General features: G+C 40.5%; 1 protein-coding gene across 2 annotated transcripts in view; it reads right to left on the bottom strand.

Annotated features, from left to right (window-relative positions):
• The window catches only part of SF3B3 (splicing factor 3b subunit 3), a 51421-nt gene that overhangs the window by 13893 nt on the left and 21104 nt on the right, over positions 1-16424 (bottom strand). For both annotated transcript variants that reach the window (XM_082863231.1, XM_082863232.1), the window contains exons 10-16: positions 14973-15068; positions 11719-11791; positions 6309-6460; positions 5848-6003; positions 4682-4837; positions 4036-4179; positions 644-766 (exon numbers count right to left, since the gene is read on the bottom strand). In XM_082863231.1, the coding sequence (XP_082719357.1) occupies positions 644-766; positions 4036-4179; positions 4682-4837; positions 5848-6003; positions 6309-6460; positions 11719-11791; positions 14973-15068 (900 nt within the window). The remainder of the gene's footprint in view (positions 1-643; positions 767-4035; positions 4180-4681; positions 4838-5847; positions 6004-6308; positions 6461-11718; positions 11792-14972; positions 15069-16424) is intronic.

Here is a 16424-nt window from a genome sequence, read left to right as displayed (position 1 = left end):
GCAGAATATCCCAAGGAATTTTAGAAACCTAAAGGGCTACCTTAAGAAAAACAGGCCTAGAGAAGAGGCAGTATGGCTTACTATTTGCTAAAAGCGTTGGCTATTAGCCAGATGACCTACTAATCACTCAATCTCTGGGCCCCAGTTTCCACATGTGTAAATTGGGAATACTATCACAAGGCTGGATAGTTGCAAGTATTAAATGCAGTAACAAGTAAAGAACTAGCAGAGCACCCGGCAACACTGATATTCTTAGCTACAAAGGACACAATGTTTCCCAGCCTCTTTCACATTACACAGTAAGCCATGACACTGATACCAGGTTGCTCCTGGGTAGTGGTATCCTACATCAGAGGTTTCCAGCTGTCAGTGTACTCCATTTGCTCAGCCTCAGGATTGAAGGGATCAGTATTCTAACTCATCTATAACCAAATCATGGCACAGTGCCATGGAAATCCAGTTAAGAAGCTCTAGATTAAGGGACCCAAGACTTCCCACATGAAGGAAACTAATCAAGATAAAGCTAATGTCAACTAACTACAACACTGGTGAATTAATGACAGCAAAATTTATACCAAGGGGATTTTTCTCAGCTGATGCCACTAACATCCAAAAACACTATCTCGCCCCTTTCATTACTTACTGCCTCCTGGCCTTGCATCCGGACACGAAAGAGTTTCACAGGACGGGACCCCAGGTACCTAGTGCGGGTGTCAGACAGATCCCCAGTGACAGGGTCCAGGACTGTTCTCAGCAACACACCATTCTAATAAAAAGGAGAGGAGTGGTTAAAGCCTATACATAATGGAAGCTTCTTTAGCTACTTTAATTTCAGAGCAAATGGAAGGAAATGACTAGGTGGTTTAAATATATAGTAATCAGCCAGCCATTCATTCACTCTCTCCTAAATCACTCTCACTCAAATAGCTATTGACTATTTACTAAGTGAAAAGCACAGTTACTTTTCACTGTGTATCCTTAAAAATATTTTTACCAAGTATGTTAAACTCTTCTTCATAATTTTAAGTTTTAAGATATATGCACAGTTTAATATCCACGCCTATTGTGGTCTCTAAATACCATTTCCCTTAAAAAGAATAAGAATCCTAAGAGAAATGGCTTCTTCAGGTCTGAAGCAAGAATGTTCCAAATGTGTGTGGGGCACTTTGTTGTGCCAGGAAGAAGCCTCCAAAGATAGTGGGGTCATGTTAAAAGGACAAAGGAGCCAACTTGAAAGGGGAACTCCCACTCATCTAAAATGTGGCAATTTAGCATCCAAAACAACTACAATAGTTTGATGCACAAATATTATAAAATCTGCAAGTTCATAATGTTATATAAAAAACAAAACAAAACAAACACTTCATCAGTCTTCATTGGAGTATGCTACGGCACCAACTCCTTACTCTGAAAATAAGTGAGCAAAGGGGAAAAAAATGAAATATTTATCCTTTCCCTATATGAACTGTACTTCAGGGTAACCAAAGATATAAAGCAAATTTTGTCTCTAGAGAAAAGTTCCAGCTAATTAAAGAATGAAATAGAAAACCATCACTTCCCAACCCCTAATGAATCTAAGCAATGTGTATCACTGGCTGTTATTAAGTAAAAGATGGACAGGGAGCTTTAAAACAGGTCATTCAAAATAGATACTAACATTCTAACATCACTAAATTAGGTGGGACAACCAGACTTCATATGCCACCTGATATAATAGGAAAACAAATGGCACCTATAAAAATATTCTTGTCCCTCACCAAAAACAAATCTAATCAACCTCTTGGTCTGTGCTATCTAATACTATAGCCATCAAGCCACATGTGGTTAGTCAGAATTAGAAGTGTGCTATTAGGACTTCCCTGGTGGCGCAGTGGTTAAGAATCCACCTGCCAATGCAGGGGACACGGGTTTGAGCCCTGGTCCAGGAAGATCCCACATGCCATGGAGCAACTAAGCCCGTGCGCCACAACTACTGAGCCTGCACTCTGGAGCCTGCGAGCCACAACTACTGAAAGCCTGTGAGCCTAGAGGCCGTGCTCCGCAACAAGAGAAGCCACTGCAACGAGAAGCCTGCGCACCGCAATTAAGAGTAGAGAAAACAGAGAAAGCCCGTGCGCAGCAACGAAGACCCAATGCAGCGAAAAATAATTTTTTTTAAAAAAGTGCTGTTAAGTGCAAAGTACCAAATAGCAGATTTCAGAGACCTAGTTCTCCCCATACCCCAAAAAATAAAAGGGAGAAAACATAAAATATCTTAATTCTCTACTGACTACAAATTGAAATGATATTTTGGATATACTAGGTTAAATAAAACATTAAAATTTAACTCCATCTGTTCCTTTTTTGTGGCTACTGAAAAACTTAAAATTAGACCTGTGGCTTGCATTATATTTTTAATGGATAGCATGGTCTAATCTACCCACCAGTTTGCAGGAACATTAAACACACAAGGAATGACTCTGTCAAATCCAGAAGGTGGGAAATTCCACAAGAAAAGTGATCTGGTTTCTTTAAAAAAAATTTTTTTAACAGGTTGGGACAGTTATTAAAAGAAACATAAAAAGATAAATCAAGCAGATGAAAACTGTGGACAGCTTTATGTAGATCCCGAGTAGAACCAAATGTAAAAACATTTTTGGGAAAAGAAAAAAAAAAGGAGAAAACTAGAATATGGGGATATCAGATGACATTAGGGAATTGTTAGGGCTTCCCTGGTGGTGCAGTGGTTTGAGAATCCGCCTGCCAATGGAGGGGACACGGGTTCGAGCCCTGGTTCAGGAAGATCCCACATGCCGCGGAGCAACTAAGCCCGTGTGCCACAACTACTTAGCCTGCACCCTAGAGCCCTCGAGCCACAACTACAGAAGCCCGTGTGCCTAGAGGCCGTGCTCCGCAACAAGAGAAGCCACTGCAATGAGAAGCCCGCGCACTGCAATGAAGAGTGGCCCCGCTCGCCAAAACTAGAGAAAAAGCCCGTGCGCAGCAACAAAGACCCAACGCAGCCAGCCATAAACAAACAAAGGAATTGTTAAATTTTGTTGAGCATGATCATATTAAGGCCTCAACACACACACACCCCTCGGCACAGCTACATTCTCAAGTACTTAAAGATGAAACTATATACCATACTGGATCTGCATTAAAATACTCCAGGAAAAAGAAAAGAAGGGGAAAAGACAAAGTGCTGATAACTGGTAATAAGTACATGGAGGTGCATTACATTAGTCTAACTCCTGGGCATGTTTGAGAAATTCTAAATTAGGAAGTGAAATTAAAAAGCAAAAAGTACCTGGCCTAGATGAAAACGAAAAGTATCAATATATGGTCAAAACCCCTAACAATCTCTGATCCTTAGGTTCCTGCCTTTTGGGCCATGAAGAGCTCAGGTGCTTTGACAACAAGGAACATCTAGGGGCCCTCTATTGCTAATGGAGCCCATTATGAACTGTGAGACCCTCCGTATCCAGGGGTTCTGAATTCACGGATTCAACCAACCATAGATCAAAAATATTTGAGGGGAAAAAAAAAAATTCCAGAAAATTCCAAAAACCGAAACTTGAATTTGCAGCAGCTATTTATATAGCATTTACCTTGTATTAGGTAATTAAGTAATCTAGAGATGATTTAAAGTGTATGAGAATATGCAATTACTATGCCATTTTATATAAGAGACTTGAGTATCCTCAGACTTTGGTATCCAAGGGAGATCCTGGAACCAATCCCCCAAGGATACCAAAGGACAACCGTATTAGTTTCAAAAGGTGCATACTGTGAGTACAGGCAACTCTTAAGAACCCCATCTAGTTCTGCCACAGAACAGCGATTGCTAAGCATTTTTATCAAAAACTCTTCATAAAAATACTTTTTTTTAGGCCTGATTTGTTCTAATTAGAGGTGAAATAAGTGGAACACAGAGCAGCATTGCTCACTTCTCATAAGGTGGGTAACTGAAACCATAGGCACAGTATTGAACAAAGGAGTCATGAAAGTAAAAGAAGCCCTGACACCAACAATGTGAGCTTCTAGATCTCTTACCTGTAGCCCAATATTCAGGTATAAGAAGCCAATAGAGCCCCTCTCACCCAGCTCATCCTGCTTCTCAGTCCCACCCATTTCCACAATACACAAGGACTCAGGCTGGGCTGGGAGAGCCTGCATGCTCAAAGGTTGCAAACAGTCCTAAGGGGGAAAGAGAAAAGAATAAAACATGGGAAATGACCAATTTTGGAAAAAACCTACCCAGAGAAATCTAATTCTAGAAGTGAAGAACAACTCTTTCTCATGGACAGGGGAAACCTGAAAAAGGAGTTCTATTTAGACTGAACCTTAAAACAATATCTGGAGAGGATTGTGCTTTCCTTTTTTTTTTTGCAAAAGTGGATAATGGTAAAAGTAAATATGCAAAGGGCACCTCTTTAAAGTCATCCAAGGCCCTTTTCTGTAAACACAGTCTTGGATTTTTTTTTTTTGTTTCTGTTTAAACTAAAAAAGGGAATCAAGCCATAAGCCAAAGAAGCAGGCACTGCAGAAGACTCCTGAGGTGTGCTGCTACAATAATCAGGAGAAGCAGCAGGTGGAGATTTCAGGGTCCAGCCCAGCTGATCTCAGAGAGGGACATCAAAAATGGGTCAGGTGCTCAGGTTCCAAGTGGAAGATCCTTAAAGTTGAGAGTGACACTCACTGAGGGATCCAGGGAGATGATTCTGACAGTATTGTCCACCAGCCCCACAGCCAGGAAGCGAGACCGCTGCTCTCCAGGGGGGACGTTGGCCAGACTCATGCACACCACATCTGCTGACATCTCCTTCCGTTCTGTGTATTCATTCAGCTGTCCTGACTACAGGAATGAAGACAGAGAGAGGTCACAAACCACTCCAACTTGCCCCCAAACCCTGGGCCTGGAGAACAAAGGGAGCTTGTTAAGTTCCTTTTTGCTTCCTCGCACTCTTCTTACTATAATCAATGACCAAGAATATCTCTACCTAAGGTTCCAAGACTAAACTCTACAGGCTAATGGAAAGCAAAATTACTGACAAGAGAATCAAGAGACCCTTGACAAGTATAATGCACCACAAATTTTCTAAGCCAACCTAGCTCTCAGGAAATGAAAATACATAAAATTGTTTATTTGTTCATGAAAATACTCTGGGTGAAAGAGAATTCAAATATGGCATTTAAAGACAAAACCCCTCAATCATAGGTACAGTTGGACTATACAAGTTGGCCACAACCAGAGACTTCTTAAGAACATAATTAAACACACCTAACATCCTTCCATATATAAAAGTAAAATAAATTTCTGAAATTGATTCAGATTGCAGAAACTAAACATATGGCAAGTATCTGGTGGAAAACTAGAGTGTGCAGGGCAGAAAAAGTGTTTCATTGCTAAGATGGCATTTCATAACTCCAATTAGAATTAAAGACATGAAAACATATCCACCTCCAACCCCCTTGTAAAGGGCTTTAGGACACTTTCCCTTCTCATTTCCCTTTCATTTTTAAAATTTTATTTTTTATGTTTTAATAGATCTTTATTGGAGTATAATTGCTTCACAATACTGTGTTAGTTTTTTGTGTGCACAACAAAGCGAATTAGCCATATGCATACACATGTCCCCATATCCCCTCCCTCCCACCCTCCCTTTCCCACCCCCTAGGTCATCGCAAAGCACCAAGCCTATCTCCCTGTGCTACGCTGCTGCTTCCCACCAGCCAACTATTCTACATTTGGTAGTGTTCATTTCCCTTTCTCATGAATATGTAATCTAGATACCTGGACTGCAACTCCCATCTTCACCTCTGAACCCTACATTAAGTCCCACAGTGAATGGTAAAATAACATACGGGATCCATTTCAAAATAGACCAGTTCTCCTCCTGTCAGGGCGATCACCACTTGTCGTTGGTTCACTGCACATTTCACAATTGTTTTCTTTCCAGGAGTCTTCCACTCATTGACTCTCTTGTCTGCTCGTATGTGCCGAATGCCATCAGGATACACCTTGAGGCAGTAACAGAAAGAAACCCAACTTTAGCAATTTGACTCATCACTCAAGCATGACCCTCACACGTATCAGATCTGTCAGATCTAGAGGCACTGTATTTGAGGCACCAGTTGGGTCAATGACAAAAAAGAGTTAAGAGGTCCCAGGCAAGGTTAACTTCAAAAAAGTTCATGTTTTGCAGCATCCATTTCAAAGAAGTTCAAAGCTCCTTAAATGTGAACCCAGCAATCTACACCATAATGAGGTCAAAGAAAGGACAAAGTAAGGTGAGCAGGTTAAGCAGCTCTCTGAGAATCCTCACCTGCACTAAGGCATCATCTCCTAACAAGGAGCAGGACAAGGTTGGGGTAGTGCCCAGAAACCCAGAGTCAGTCACTTCTTCTACAGTCTCTCCAATGGACAACACAAGTGTGGCATTCACGAAAGACACAATGATGTAAGCATCAAACTCATCTGAAAAGGAAAGAGAAGAAAGAAGTGGGTTAGCTAAGAACTCATTAGTTACAAAGCCAAATGAGACACACTAAGCATTCTCTTCATAAACTTTCCAAGGCACTTCTTCTATGTGTAGTCATCACACACAGTCATGTGGCAAACAGCACAGGATGATCCAAAAGATAATTAAAGGTCATAACAGCCTACAGATATACTTTGCTTCCTTAAATGGCTAAATAGTACATAAAGTAGACATGCCCACATCTAATACCTTTGAAAATTAATATTTTCTTGAGACATTTGCTAGAAAAATGCAAGAGAACAAAGCAAGAGGAAATTTTGTATACAATATTTATATGTACTGAAGCTACAGTTTCAGATGCCAATCACAATCCATTCTTAAGAGATACTCCCTATAACCAAGGAAGGTCCCCATTTTCTTCCAAAAGTATCTTATGTGAGAACACAAGACCTAATGAATAAAATAGTGATTACTTAAGCCTCCAAGAGACTAAGACATTCTAGGGTTGGAAACTGAGAATCCTAGGATGTCCCAAAAGGAATGATGTAAGAACACTGGATAACCAGGGAGGGGGTGGGTGGTGGTGGTAGTTTATATTGTCAGCCCTTGAACTCTCTAGTTTTTCACATTTAAAAATATCACCATTCGATGGTCATGAGCAATCCTATTAGAACTTGCTTTTCATTTAATAAAATGCACTTGGATAAACAAACACCAACAAGTTTTTCAAGGAGGTCAGAGGTATACAGGCAACCCCAAAAGTTTCTCACACAGATCCCACAGTTAAAAGCTGTCTACTTCCTACACATTCCACCCTACAACATAAAACAACTTCTGTATGTATCTCCCACATCCAGCACAATGTTTGGCATAAAGCTTGATAAATGCTGAATAAATGTATGTTCATTTTTTTGAGATGAATTGAGATTTTCCTACTTTACATTTGAATTTTCTGTATCAATTCCCCTCTTCTTGTCCCCTTCACACAGAAATCAGGCAAACAAGGGATAGAATGACAAGCACACAAGGTACTAAATTAGAGTGGCTACCTCACTCTTAGCAGAAGCAGCTGAAGGATCCTGCTTGCCTGAGTCCCTGTCAGAGCTCAACACCATAGGCCTGATCCACCCCACTCACATCATGGACACAGTATGGATTGAGTGCTCCAAAGGTCATTCAGCTGAACTAAGATTACTCAATGAGTTCAGCAGAATCAGTGCTCTTTACAGAAAAAGGGGCCAGATGAAAATGTATTATTGGTATAACCTATAGTAGCATTTTGACCTATTAGCAGGACATAAAATCAATTTTGTGGACTGCAATCAGCATTTTAAAATACAAATATATAGAAATAAATATAATTTATGAGGATGCCTCATAGTAAGGGTAAGTACTATTCTGCAAAACTGTTGCTTCAGTTAATAATACGTGTGCACTGAATGAGTGGCTGAAAGGCAAGGATCAAAGATCTTTCCCAATGGGTATAATCTAATGGATACACCAGGAATCCAGAGCAAGGGTTCCATCATAAGGAATAACACTGAACAAGCAGATAATTTGTCTTAGATTACTTTACTATAACTGTCAACATGTATCGCATGCCTGGGGACACCTTATAAAATGGCTTTGTAAGAAGACCGCACTGTTCGCCATCATAAAACATGGAGTGTGGACGTGGTCGTCTCTGAAATGGATGCCTTAATAGTGCACAACAAAACCGTCTTCACTCTCCACACAACACCAAGCTTGGAAGCTTTGCTCCAGCTCTCAGTTTTTGAACTGGAAATTTCTGGTATGTAAAAGTAACAGGAATTGCTTAATTTTAACATTATATAAATATCGTGTCCTTTCCCATGTTCTCAACACTGAAACCTTGTACCTTAAAAGCTGTGCCAGAGCAAATTAAAGCCAAACAAAAACGGGCTCAAACTGGTCAGGATTTCAGCCTCTTCTTTCAGTCAAGGGAAAAGGTGGACTTCCAGAAAAGAAACCACACATTTATAACTTACAAGCAGAGAATGAGGGGAGTGAGGGAAAAAGGACTGCCTGGGCCCTTATCCTTCCTCTGACCCAAGGCCCCAGACTGCTCAGGTATAAAAATAAAGAGATGCTTGGTGGACTTAAATAGGGTCTTATGTTTGCTGGGCAGTTCAACAAGGAGTAAAGCAATGACTGACACCTGAAAGCTCCTTTACATCACGGATTTCGTCAAAATATCCACTACCCTGTAAATACTAAGCACACTGTAACTTCTACCCTTTCCATTCTACGGTCAGGAGGACCAGAAACAGATAAGCTGCTCTTGTGTCCTAGGCAGGTTATAGGTTAAAAGGTGGACTTCAGAACAAAATCAAGCTTCAGTCAAGATAAATGACTATGAACTATGAAATCTATGTTGCCTTCTTCCAGAGGTTTCAAATTTCATATAAATGACCATTAGTTCAACCCTCAGTGAACAATCTATTAGGATATGAGAACGCATCTTTGTCTCAGTTAAAAAGGACTTCTATCTGTCTGAGCAATACGGAAGCAGCCCACAGAAGAGGGAATGCTTTCTTCTTCTCTCCCCTGCCTTAGTATCTCAGGCTCAAAAAACAGCTCACTACTCCAAAGGGAAAAGTGAGTGACCATCCAGATGATTTAGGCCTCCAATGTCTCACTCTCACTCTATACTCAGACTACTCAGTGCTTGTCTTGCCTCAGCACAGTCTTGATTATACTCAAAAGAGAAAAAGGGGGGCTTTCTCCAGGACCTAATCTTTCAGACAGTACATGTGGAACATTACAAAAACATCAAGAGAGAGTATGAAGTTAAGATTTTCTAGCCACAGCCTCTTTTAGCTTAATGAGAGGCAAATTAATCAAATGTTCCATATTCTGTAGGAGAAAGTGATTCCTGCCTCAAACTATTTAACATACAGGCAGATGGGTGTGCACCACTAACACTGCACATGGAGAGCCAACTGCAAAGTTACCCTCTGAAAGATGCTACCAGGGCAGCCTCAATATTTTGTGCAGGTCCCTCTCCCTGGGTAATCTCTAAGACCCCATAGTAGACCCTAGCAATAGGTACAAGGTACACACCTGTGGTGATCAGCACCTTCACCAGCCACCTGTGGAAGAGAAAAAAAGGCTTGGTATTGGTAGTGTGCATCACCAAGTACCAGCCAAGGTTAGTAGTTGCCTGGAAGACTGCAGCATGTGTGGACATGTGGAATAGTAACTTAGGGTATCTGGAAAGAGAATGAACAGAGAGAACTTGACCTGTTTTGTGGGTGATCACCCAAATTATAGTTTCTAAAGAGTAAAATTTATCAGGATGTAATCATTTCCTAGATTTTGGTATCTAGAGGACAAAACTTTTCAGCTACAAGTTCCATCATGCAACATACCACAGATCACGAACTTATCTAACTTACCCCAAAAGCCTTTCCTGATTCTCAAACACATGCCTGTTCCCTCTTCTCTAACCCCTCCTGGCAACATGCTTGTGCCTTTCATCACATCAGAACACACAACAGTTTTCTGTTTTGGTTTTGGTTTTGATTGCGGTACGCGGGCCTCTCACTGTTGTGGCCTCTCCCGGACGTGCAGGCCCAGCGGCCATGGCTCACGGGCCCAGCCGCTCCACGGCGTGTGGGATCCTCCTGGACCGGGGCACGAACCTGTGTACCCTGCATCGGCAGGCGGACTCTCAACCACTGCGCCATCAGGGAAGCCCTCAACAGTTTTTTATACTTATCTTCTTTTTTAGATGGCACACGCCCTGAGAGTAGAGTCCTATCTTAATTACAAGGTAGCAGGATGAGAATACTGAACTTATCCTAGAAAACCAGCATGACCCAAACTCACTATAGGGTTAGTCAAATGAACACTGGATTGAGATTCGGAAGACACTGCTTTCAGTCTCTATTACCTAGGTGCCCTATCTTGGGATAGTCAACGCCTGTGATTTTCGGCCTTCTTCATAAAAATGAGGGGTTAACTTTCCTGCATATCTAAATTGATTTTACAGTAAAGTTTAATAAGTGAAAACAAAAAAAAAACAAAAAAAGAGGAGGAAACTAGGTTTTATCTCAAAGGCTCTTTCTAATTCAAACAGTCTGGGAAATGTTTTCAAGAGCCTAAATATCAACCAGCCAATCTGCCACCAAGCTAAAGGTGAACATCAACAGTGACCAGTTTCTTTATGAAGACATTACACAAAATGGGGAAATCTTTCAAAACCAATCATCCAATAATTACCTTTTCAGCTATAATGAACCTACTAATTTCCTATTCACTTTTTTTTCTTTCTACTCAACTCAGATTGGATTCCAATGCTTACATGAGACAAAATCCACTAAAATGTGTACTCTATTAATAGAAACGAGATTTCCCTCCTCCACATTTCCCAGCTCCCTTAAATTTGTTCCATACAACCAAAACATCTAAATAGCAGGAAGATTTCCAGCTGTTTTCTTTAAAAAGCTTTGTATATTGGCCAGTCCCACATTCCTGAGGGAACAAGAGGAAAATGAGGTCTAGGAATAGAAATGACCTACGATCCCAAAGAATCAAAGGGAAAATGAGAATTGAGTTTCATCTCTAAGGGAATGAAATTCAGTTGTCACAAGACTTTCCTGCTATTGCACTAAAATGAATTTTCGCATAACTTTCAATTTTTTAGGATGAGGTGACCATTTTTATTCTGGAGCTCAGACTTCCTCTTTCCTCCATCCCTTCTTTTCTACTCACTCTAAAATTCTGATTCCATTCAATCAACCTCCGCTTTCCTTAAACACAACTATTATACCTACTGAGCATTAACAAGCTTTACCAATCTCTTAATACCCAGAATAATACCTTTAATTTCACTGTGATTTCAGCACAATAAGAGAGAAAACATCGTTGAAGAAAAAAGAAGCAAAAACTTTCCCTTACACCATACTCCTCACACAAATGGAAAGAGTACCTTAAAGATGAATACAGTCAAAGAACACAACATACGACAGCTCTATCTATGATACTCAAGTGTATATGTACTGAATATTAACAGCCACCCTATGCTCCCCTTACCCATGTGTACAAAAAGTAGTAAGTGAAGGCACCCTGATTGGGAGAGCCTCAAAAACATGGTGTTGAGTCAGAAGAAGTTTCTAGTATATGGTGCTAGATGATGTGATATAGAAGCATTATGAATGCAGTCTCTTAAGTCTTCTATTGTCAGTGGCACCCAGACCCTCATTTTGACTGTTGGGAAAGGGCTGCTTACCTTCAATGTGCCGACGCACTGTCCAGACAGCATTGGGGTTACCGGGTAGCTCTGAGACAGCCATTTCTGATACCTGACAGGGAGAGGAGACAAATCACAGATCCAGTGAGCATGAAACTCAGCCCCTTGCTTACAACTACACTAGATAATACAGTCCCAACATAGCAGGGCTCACACTGTATACTTGATTAAAACACTGGAACCATCTAGTCAAAAAGAATGTAAGAACCAAAACGCTAGAGGCACTGGCAATTCCCATAATAGACTTCAGCAAGAAGTGATGGAACATCTAGGACAGTTGTTGCAGCCAAGACCAAACACTTCCTTTGGGTATAACATGCCTGCATCCTCCTCAAAGTGAGCACGTGGGAATGAAACAGTCCATCTAAGTTAGCATCCCATTTCTTTCTTTTTTGAAAATGTATTTATTTAATTGATTTTATTGTATTCGTTTTATTTTTGGCTGCGTTGGGTCTTCGTTGCTGCACGCGGGCTTTTTCTAGTCGTGGCGAGCAGGGGCTACTCTTCGTTGTGGTGCTTGGGCTTCTCACTGCGGTGGCTTCTCTTGTTGCGGAGCACGGGCTCTAGGCACGCGGGCTTCAGTAGTTGTGGCATGCAGGCTCAGTAGTTGTGGCTCGCGGGCTCTGGTGCGCAGGCTCAGTAGTTGTGGCACACGGGCTTAGTTGTTCTGCAGCATGTGGGATCTTCCCAGACCAGGGCTTGAACCCGTGTCCCCTGCATTGGCAGGCGGATTCTTAACCACTGCACCACCAGGGAAGCCCTTCATTTCTTTTCTTTGTTCCCTCAAGGCCAAATTCCATCTCCCTTCACAGAACAATTCAAATGCCACATTCTTTAGGAAAAATCTTCCCTTATTCTCTTGGCTGGCAGTCATCTCTTCCTCATAAGTTCTCACAGGAATCACAATCACCACCTCTTAGGACACTTACCTAAAAAGTGATCTGAGGAATTGTTTTGTCCTTCCTACTAGGTTCTTATGCTCCTTAAGGTCAGAGTCAAGAATCCTGTGAATGTCCTATAGGCTCTCAAATGAGAGTAAATGCAATACATAAGATGAACTCAAAATGATCTAGAGGAGAAAACTAGGTGTGGGTTATACATTAACTGTCTGTAATATCCTTGCAATTTTTCTGTAAATCTAAAACCATTCAAAAATAAAAATTTTATTAAGTGTTTTTTAAATGACCTAGAAATAAAAAATTAGGCAGCCTATTATACTGTACAGTGGAACTACATCTTATAGGAAGAACGCTAGTATATATATGAAAGACATTACCCTTTTGTTGGTTTACTGACGTGATAACAGCAGGAATACCTGATCGTGGTACAGGAGAATCTTGGAAAACTTCACCATCAATAAAACGTAAATGTCAGGTATACCACACTCTATACACCAAATGTAACATCTGACAGTGACCGTGTTCAACTGAGACCATAATCTAGCTAGACAACAAGGTTCAACAAATAGATATACAGGAAAAAAGAAACGTCCAACAATTTAAAAATAGTTTTATATAACATAATTTTTTTAAATATAATTGGAAAAAATTAGGAGGAAGCAGATGACTCACAAACAATGATTCTTAATTGGGTCCTTTAACTCTTACACGGTACACAAAATTTTCTGTTAATGCATATATGTATTTTTTGCGTTGAGCACTTGCTTTAATCAGATGCTTGATAGGATCCAATTAGCAGTAAGTAACTAATCAAGAACTACTGGTCTAGGGCTTCCCTGGTGGCGCAGTGGTTGAGCGTCCGCCTGCCGATGAAGGAGGCGTGGGTTTGTGCCCCGGTCCGGGAGGATCCTGCATGCCGCAGAGCGGCTGGGCCTGTGGGCCATGGCCGCTGGGTCTGCGCGTCCAGAGCCTGTACTCCACAACGGGAGAGGCCACAGCAGTGACAGGCCCGCGTACCGCAAAAAAAAAAAAAAAAAAAGAACTACTGGTCTAAATTGGGTTCAAGTCATCGAAAATTTGGTGACCTGATGAATATTTTGGCAGTCAAAATTTTTTAAATTCTCTGAAACTACAATATTAATAGCTAACATTTATTGAACAGTTACTATATGCCAGAACTTGAGCTAAGCGCTTTACACACATTCTCATTTAATTCACACAACAATCCTTTAAGGCGGGTCCTATAAAGCTTAGTAATAACTATTAAGTAGTAGAGCCAGAATTCAAAACCAAGGTCATCTTCCCTGTCTTCCAATAAAAATTTCCAAAAACAGGCAGTGGGACTCTAAGAGCCTGGAGCCTGCTCAACCACAACCTCTAAGAGCAAAGTGTCAGAAACAGCTTTATTTTACTCCTAACAAAATCAAGTCCAGTGTACTTGCTAAAAGCCATCAACACTAGAACCACGATGAGAAGAGGGTGTGGGATTTGAGAAGGTAATTTTGAGTATTCATATCACCTAAAAAGTCCAACAATAAAGGATTCATTGCAGGAGGTGGGAGGGTGGAGGGATGAACTGGGAGATTGGAATTGACCTATATACACTAATATGTATAAAACAGATACACATAAGAACCTGCCGTATAAAAAATAAATTATATTAAAAAAATAAAGGATTCATTAAATAAATTCTAATCTACCCACTGTGAAAATATATTGCAAAAACATTAAAAATGACATGACAGGGCTTCCCTGTCATGTCCCGCATGCCGCGGAGCGGCTGGGCCCGTGAGCCATGGCCGCTGAGCCTGTGCGTCCGGAGCCTGTGCTCTGCAACAGGAGAGGCCACAACAGGGAGAGGCCCGCGTACAACAACAACAAAAAATAAATAAAACTAAAAATAATGACATGACATAAGAGCACACAGTAATCAGGAACGTAATAAGATACAAAAATATATACACAATATTAACATAGTTAAAAATATAAGTATCTAAAAGCTACGAAAAAAGACCAACACTAAAAGGAAACGGAGTAAAATGTGCCATGCAGATTTCCTAACCTCCACGTAATGGCGACTGAACCTGGAACTAACAGACGTGTTTCTCCCCTTTGATTCCTATTTGCCAAATTTTTTAAATATGCCTACTGTGCTAACATGTTAAAGGATTAAGAAATTTAAACTCTAAACTTTATGGAAATGGGGAGAAAGAAAACATTTTTCTTTCATAGAAACATTAAATACATCTTTGATCTCATCAGAATAAAGCCTTAGGCTGCTTTGTCAATGCTTTCCTCCAAACCCTGCATATGATCTAGAAATTCCAATCTTACCTCAAGTCCATGCCTTAAGACCCTCAGAGATGACCTCGGTCCCCTACCACAGGCCACATATAGCTGTGGAGTGTCTTCATTGGCCAGGTCAGCTATCTGCACAGAGAAAGGGGAAAAAAATGTCTACTTCTGCTACTTTTCCATACCCAACCCTGATTGTTCTCAGGGCGACAAACCACTTTTTAGTTTATTAGACTTAAATATTGCTACTGGCCATGGGGGCACGGAGTGGAAAAGACCCAATGTTCCAAAAAGCAAACAGTTTGAAGCAGCAAGTTTTACCAACCAAAAAAGCTTGTTCTTTTTTTTTTTTCTTGCCATGCTGCGTGGCATGTGGGATCTTAGTTCCTTGACCAGGGATCAAACCTGTGCCCCTTGTAGTGGAAGCGTGGAGTCTTAACCACTGGACCACCAGGGAAGTCCCACGTGTATCAGTTCTTGAGTTAACAAAATATTTTTTACAATCAGTGAAATTGTTATATAACCTCAAACTGAAATCTCAGCATTTCCTTCCAACCAAAAATATAGACAATAAATTAATTATCTTTATGTGTGACTTTGTCACCAATATTAAAGTTTATAGACACCTCCAAATATCATTTCCCTTATCACTATTTCAAAATTACATTTACTAGATCCGCTGTTAGAACGCACATGACCACAGCTGCCCTATCTACTACAGATGTTCCTATGATGTACCTGACCAATTACAGGGTAACTCTGCACCTGGCTGTTTGCCACCAAATGGGGAAGCCATGTGTTCTTGTACTAGTCACCCCAGATATCAAGCTGCTTTCCAGTACAAATATTTGTTGATCAACACGTGGAAAGAAGTTATTTGTATTGTAGTTTTGTCAAACTGTACAATTCAAATGAAAATTCTTGACTGTAAGGCAGTGCAGCCTACTGTAACATGGATGAGCATGTGGGTTGAGTGTATATAACCTTCACACTGACTTCTTTAAAAAATTAACTCACCTATTTTAAATGCACTATCTTGTTATTTTAAGCCCATTACAGAAGCACATATACTAATTTTTCACAATTTAAAAAATAATTTGCTCTCTTGGCTATCATATGTTTATTACTATATGCATTTAAAAATATCATTCACAGAGGGGATCCAGAAGCCTCACTAGGCTAGTAAAGAGATACATGGCAAAAAATGCTTATAGCCCTGCTACAGATACCTGAACTTCCTGTTAATTTTATTCTTGACCTACAAACTATTTACACAATTATCTCCTCAAATTCCAATGAAAGCAGAAAAAAAAAAAATCAGTAAAAATCCAATTAGGAATTATTCATACTTATTTTCTATTGCCCTCAGGACTAACCGTTTCTCAAAAAGAAAGAACAAAAGCAGTTAACTTCAGAACTGCTACTTTTACCAGGAAGAGTGCCTGAATACTGACTGTGTGTCCGTGGCACAGTGAGCAAAACTCTTCCACT

The sequence above is a fragment of the Leucopleurus acutus genome (assembly GCF_964270905.1).
Source record: "Leucopleurus acutus genome assembly, chromosome: 20".
Taxonomy (NCBI): Eukaryota; Metazoa; Chordata; class Mammalia; order Artiodactyla; family Delphinidae; genus Leucopleurus; species Leucopleurus acutus.
This window is presented reverse-complemented; position numbering and strand designations above follow the sequence as displayed.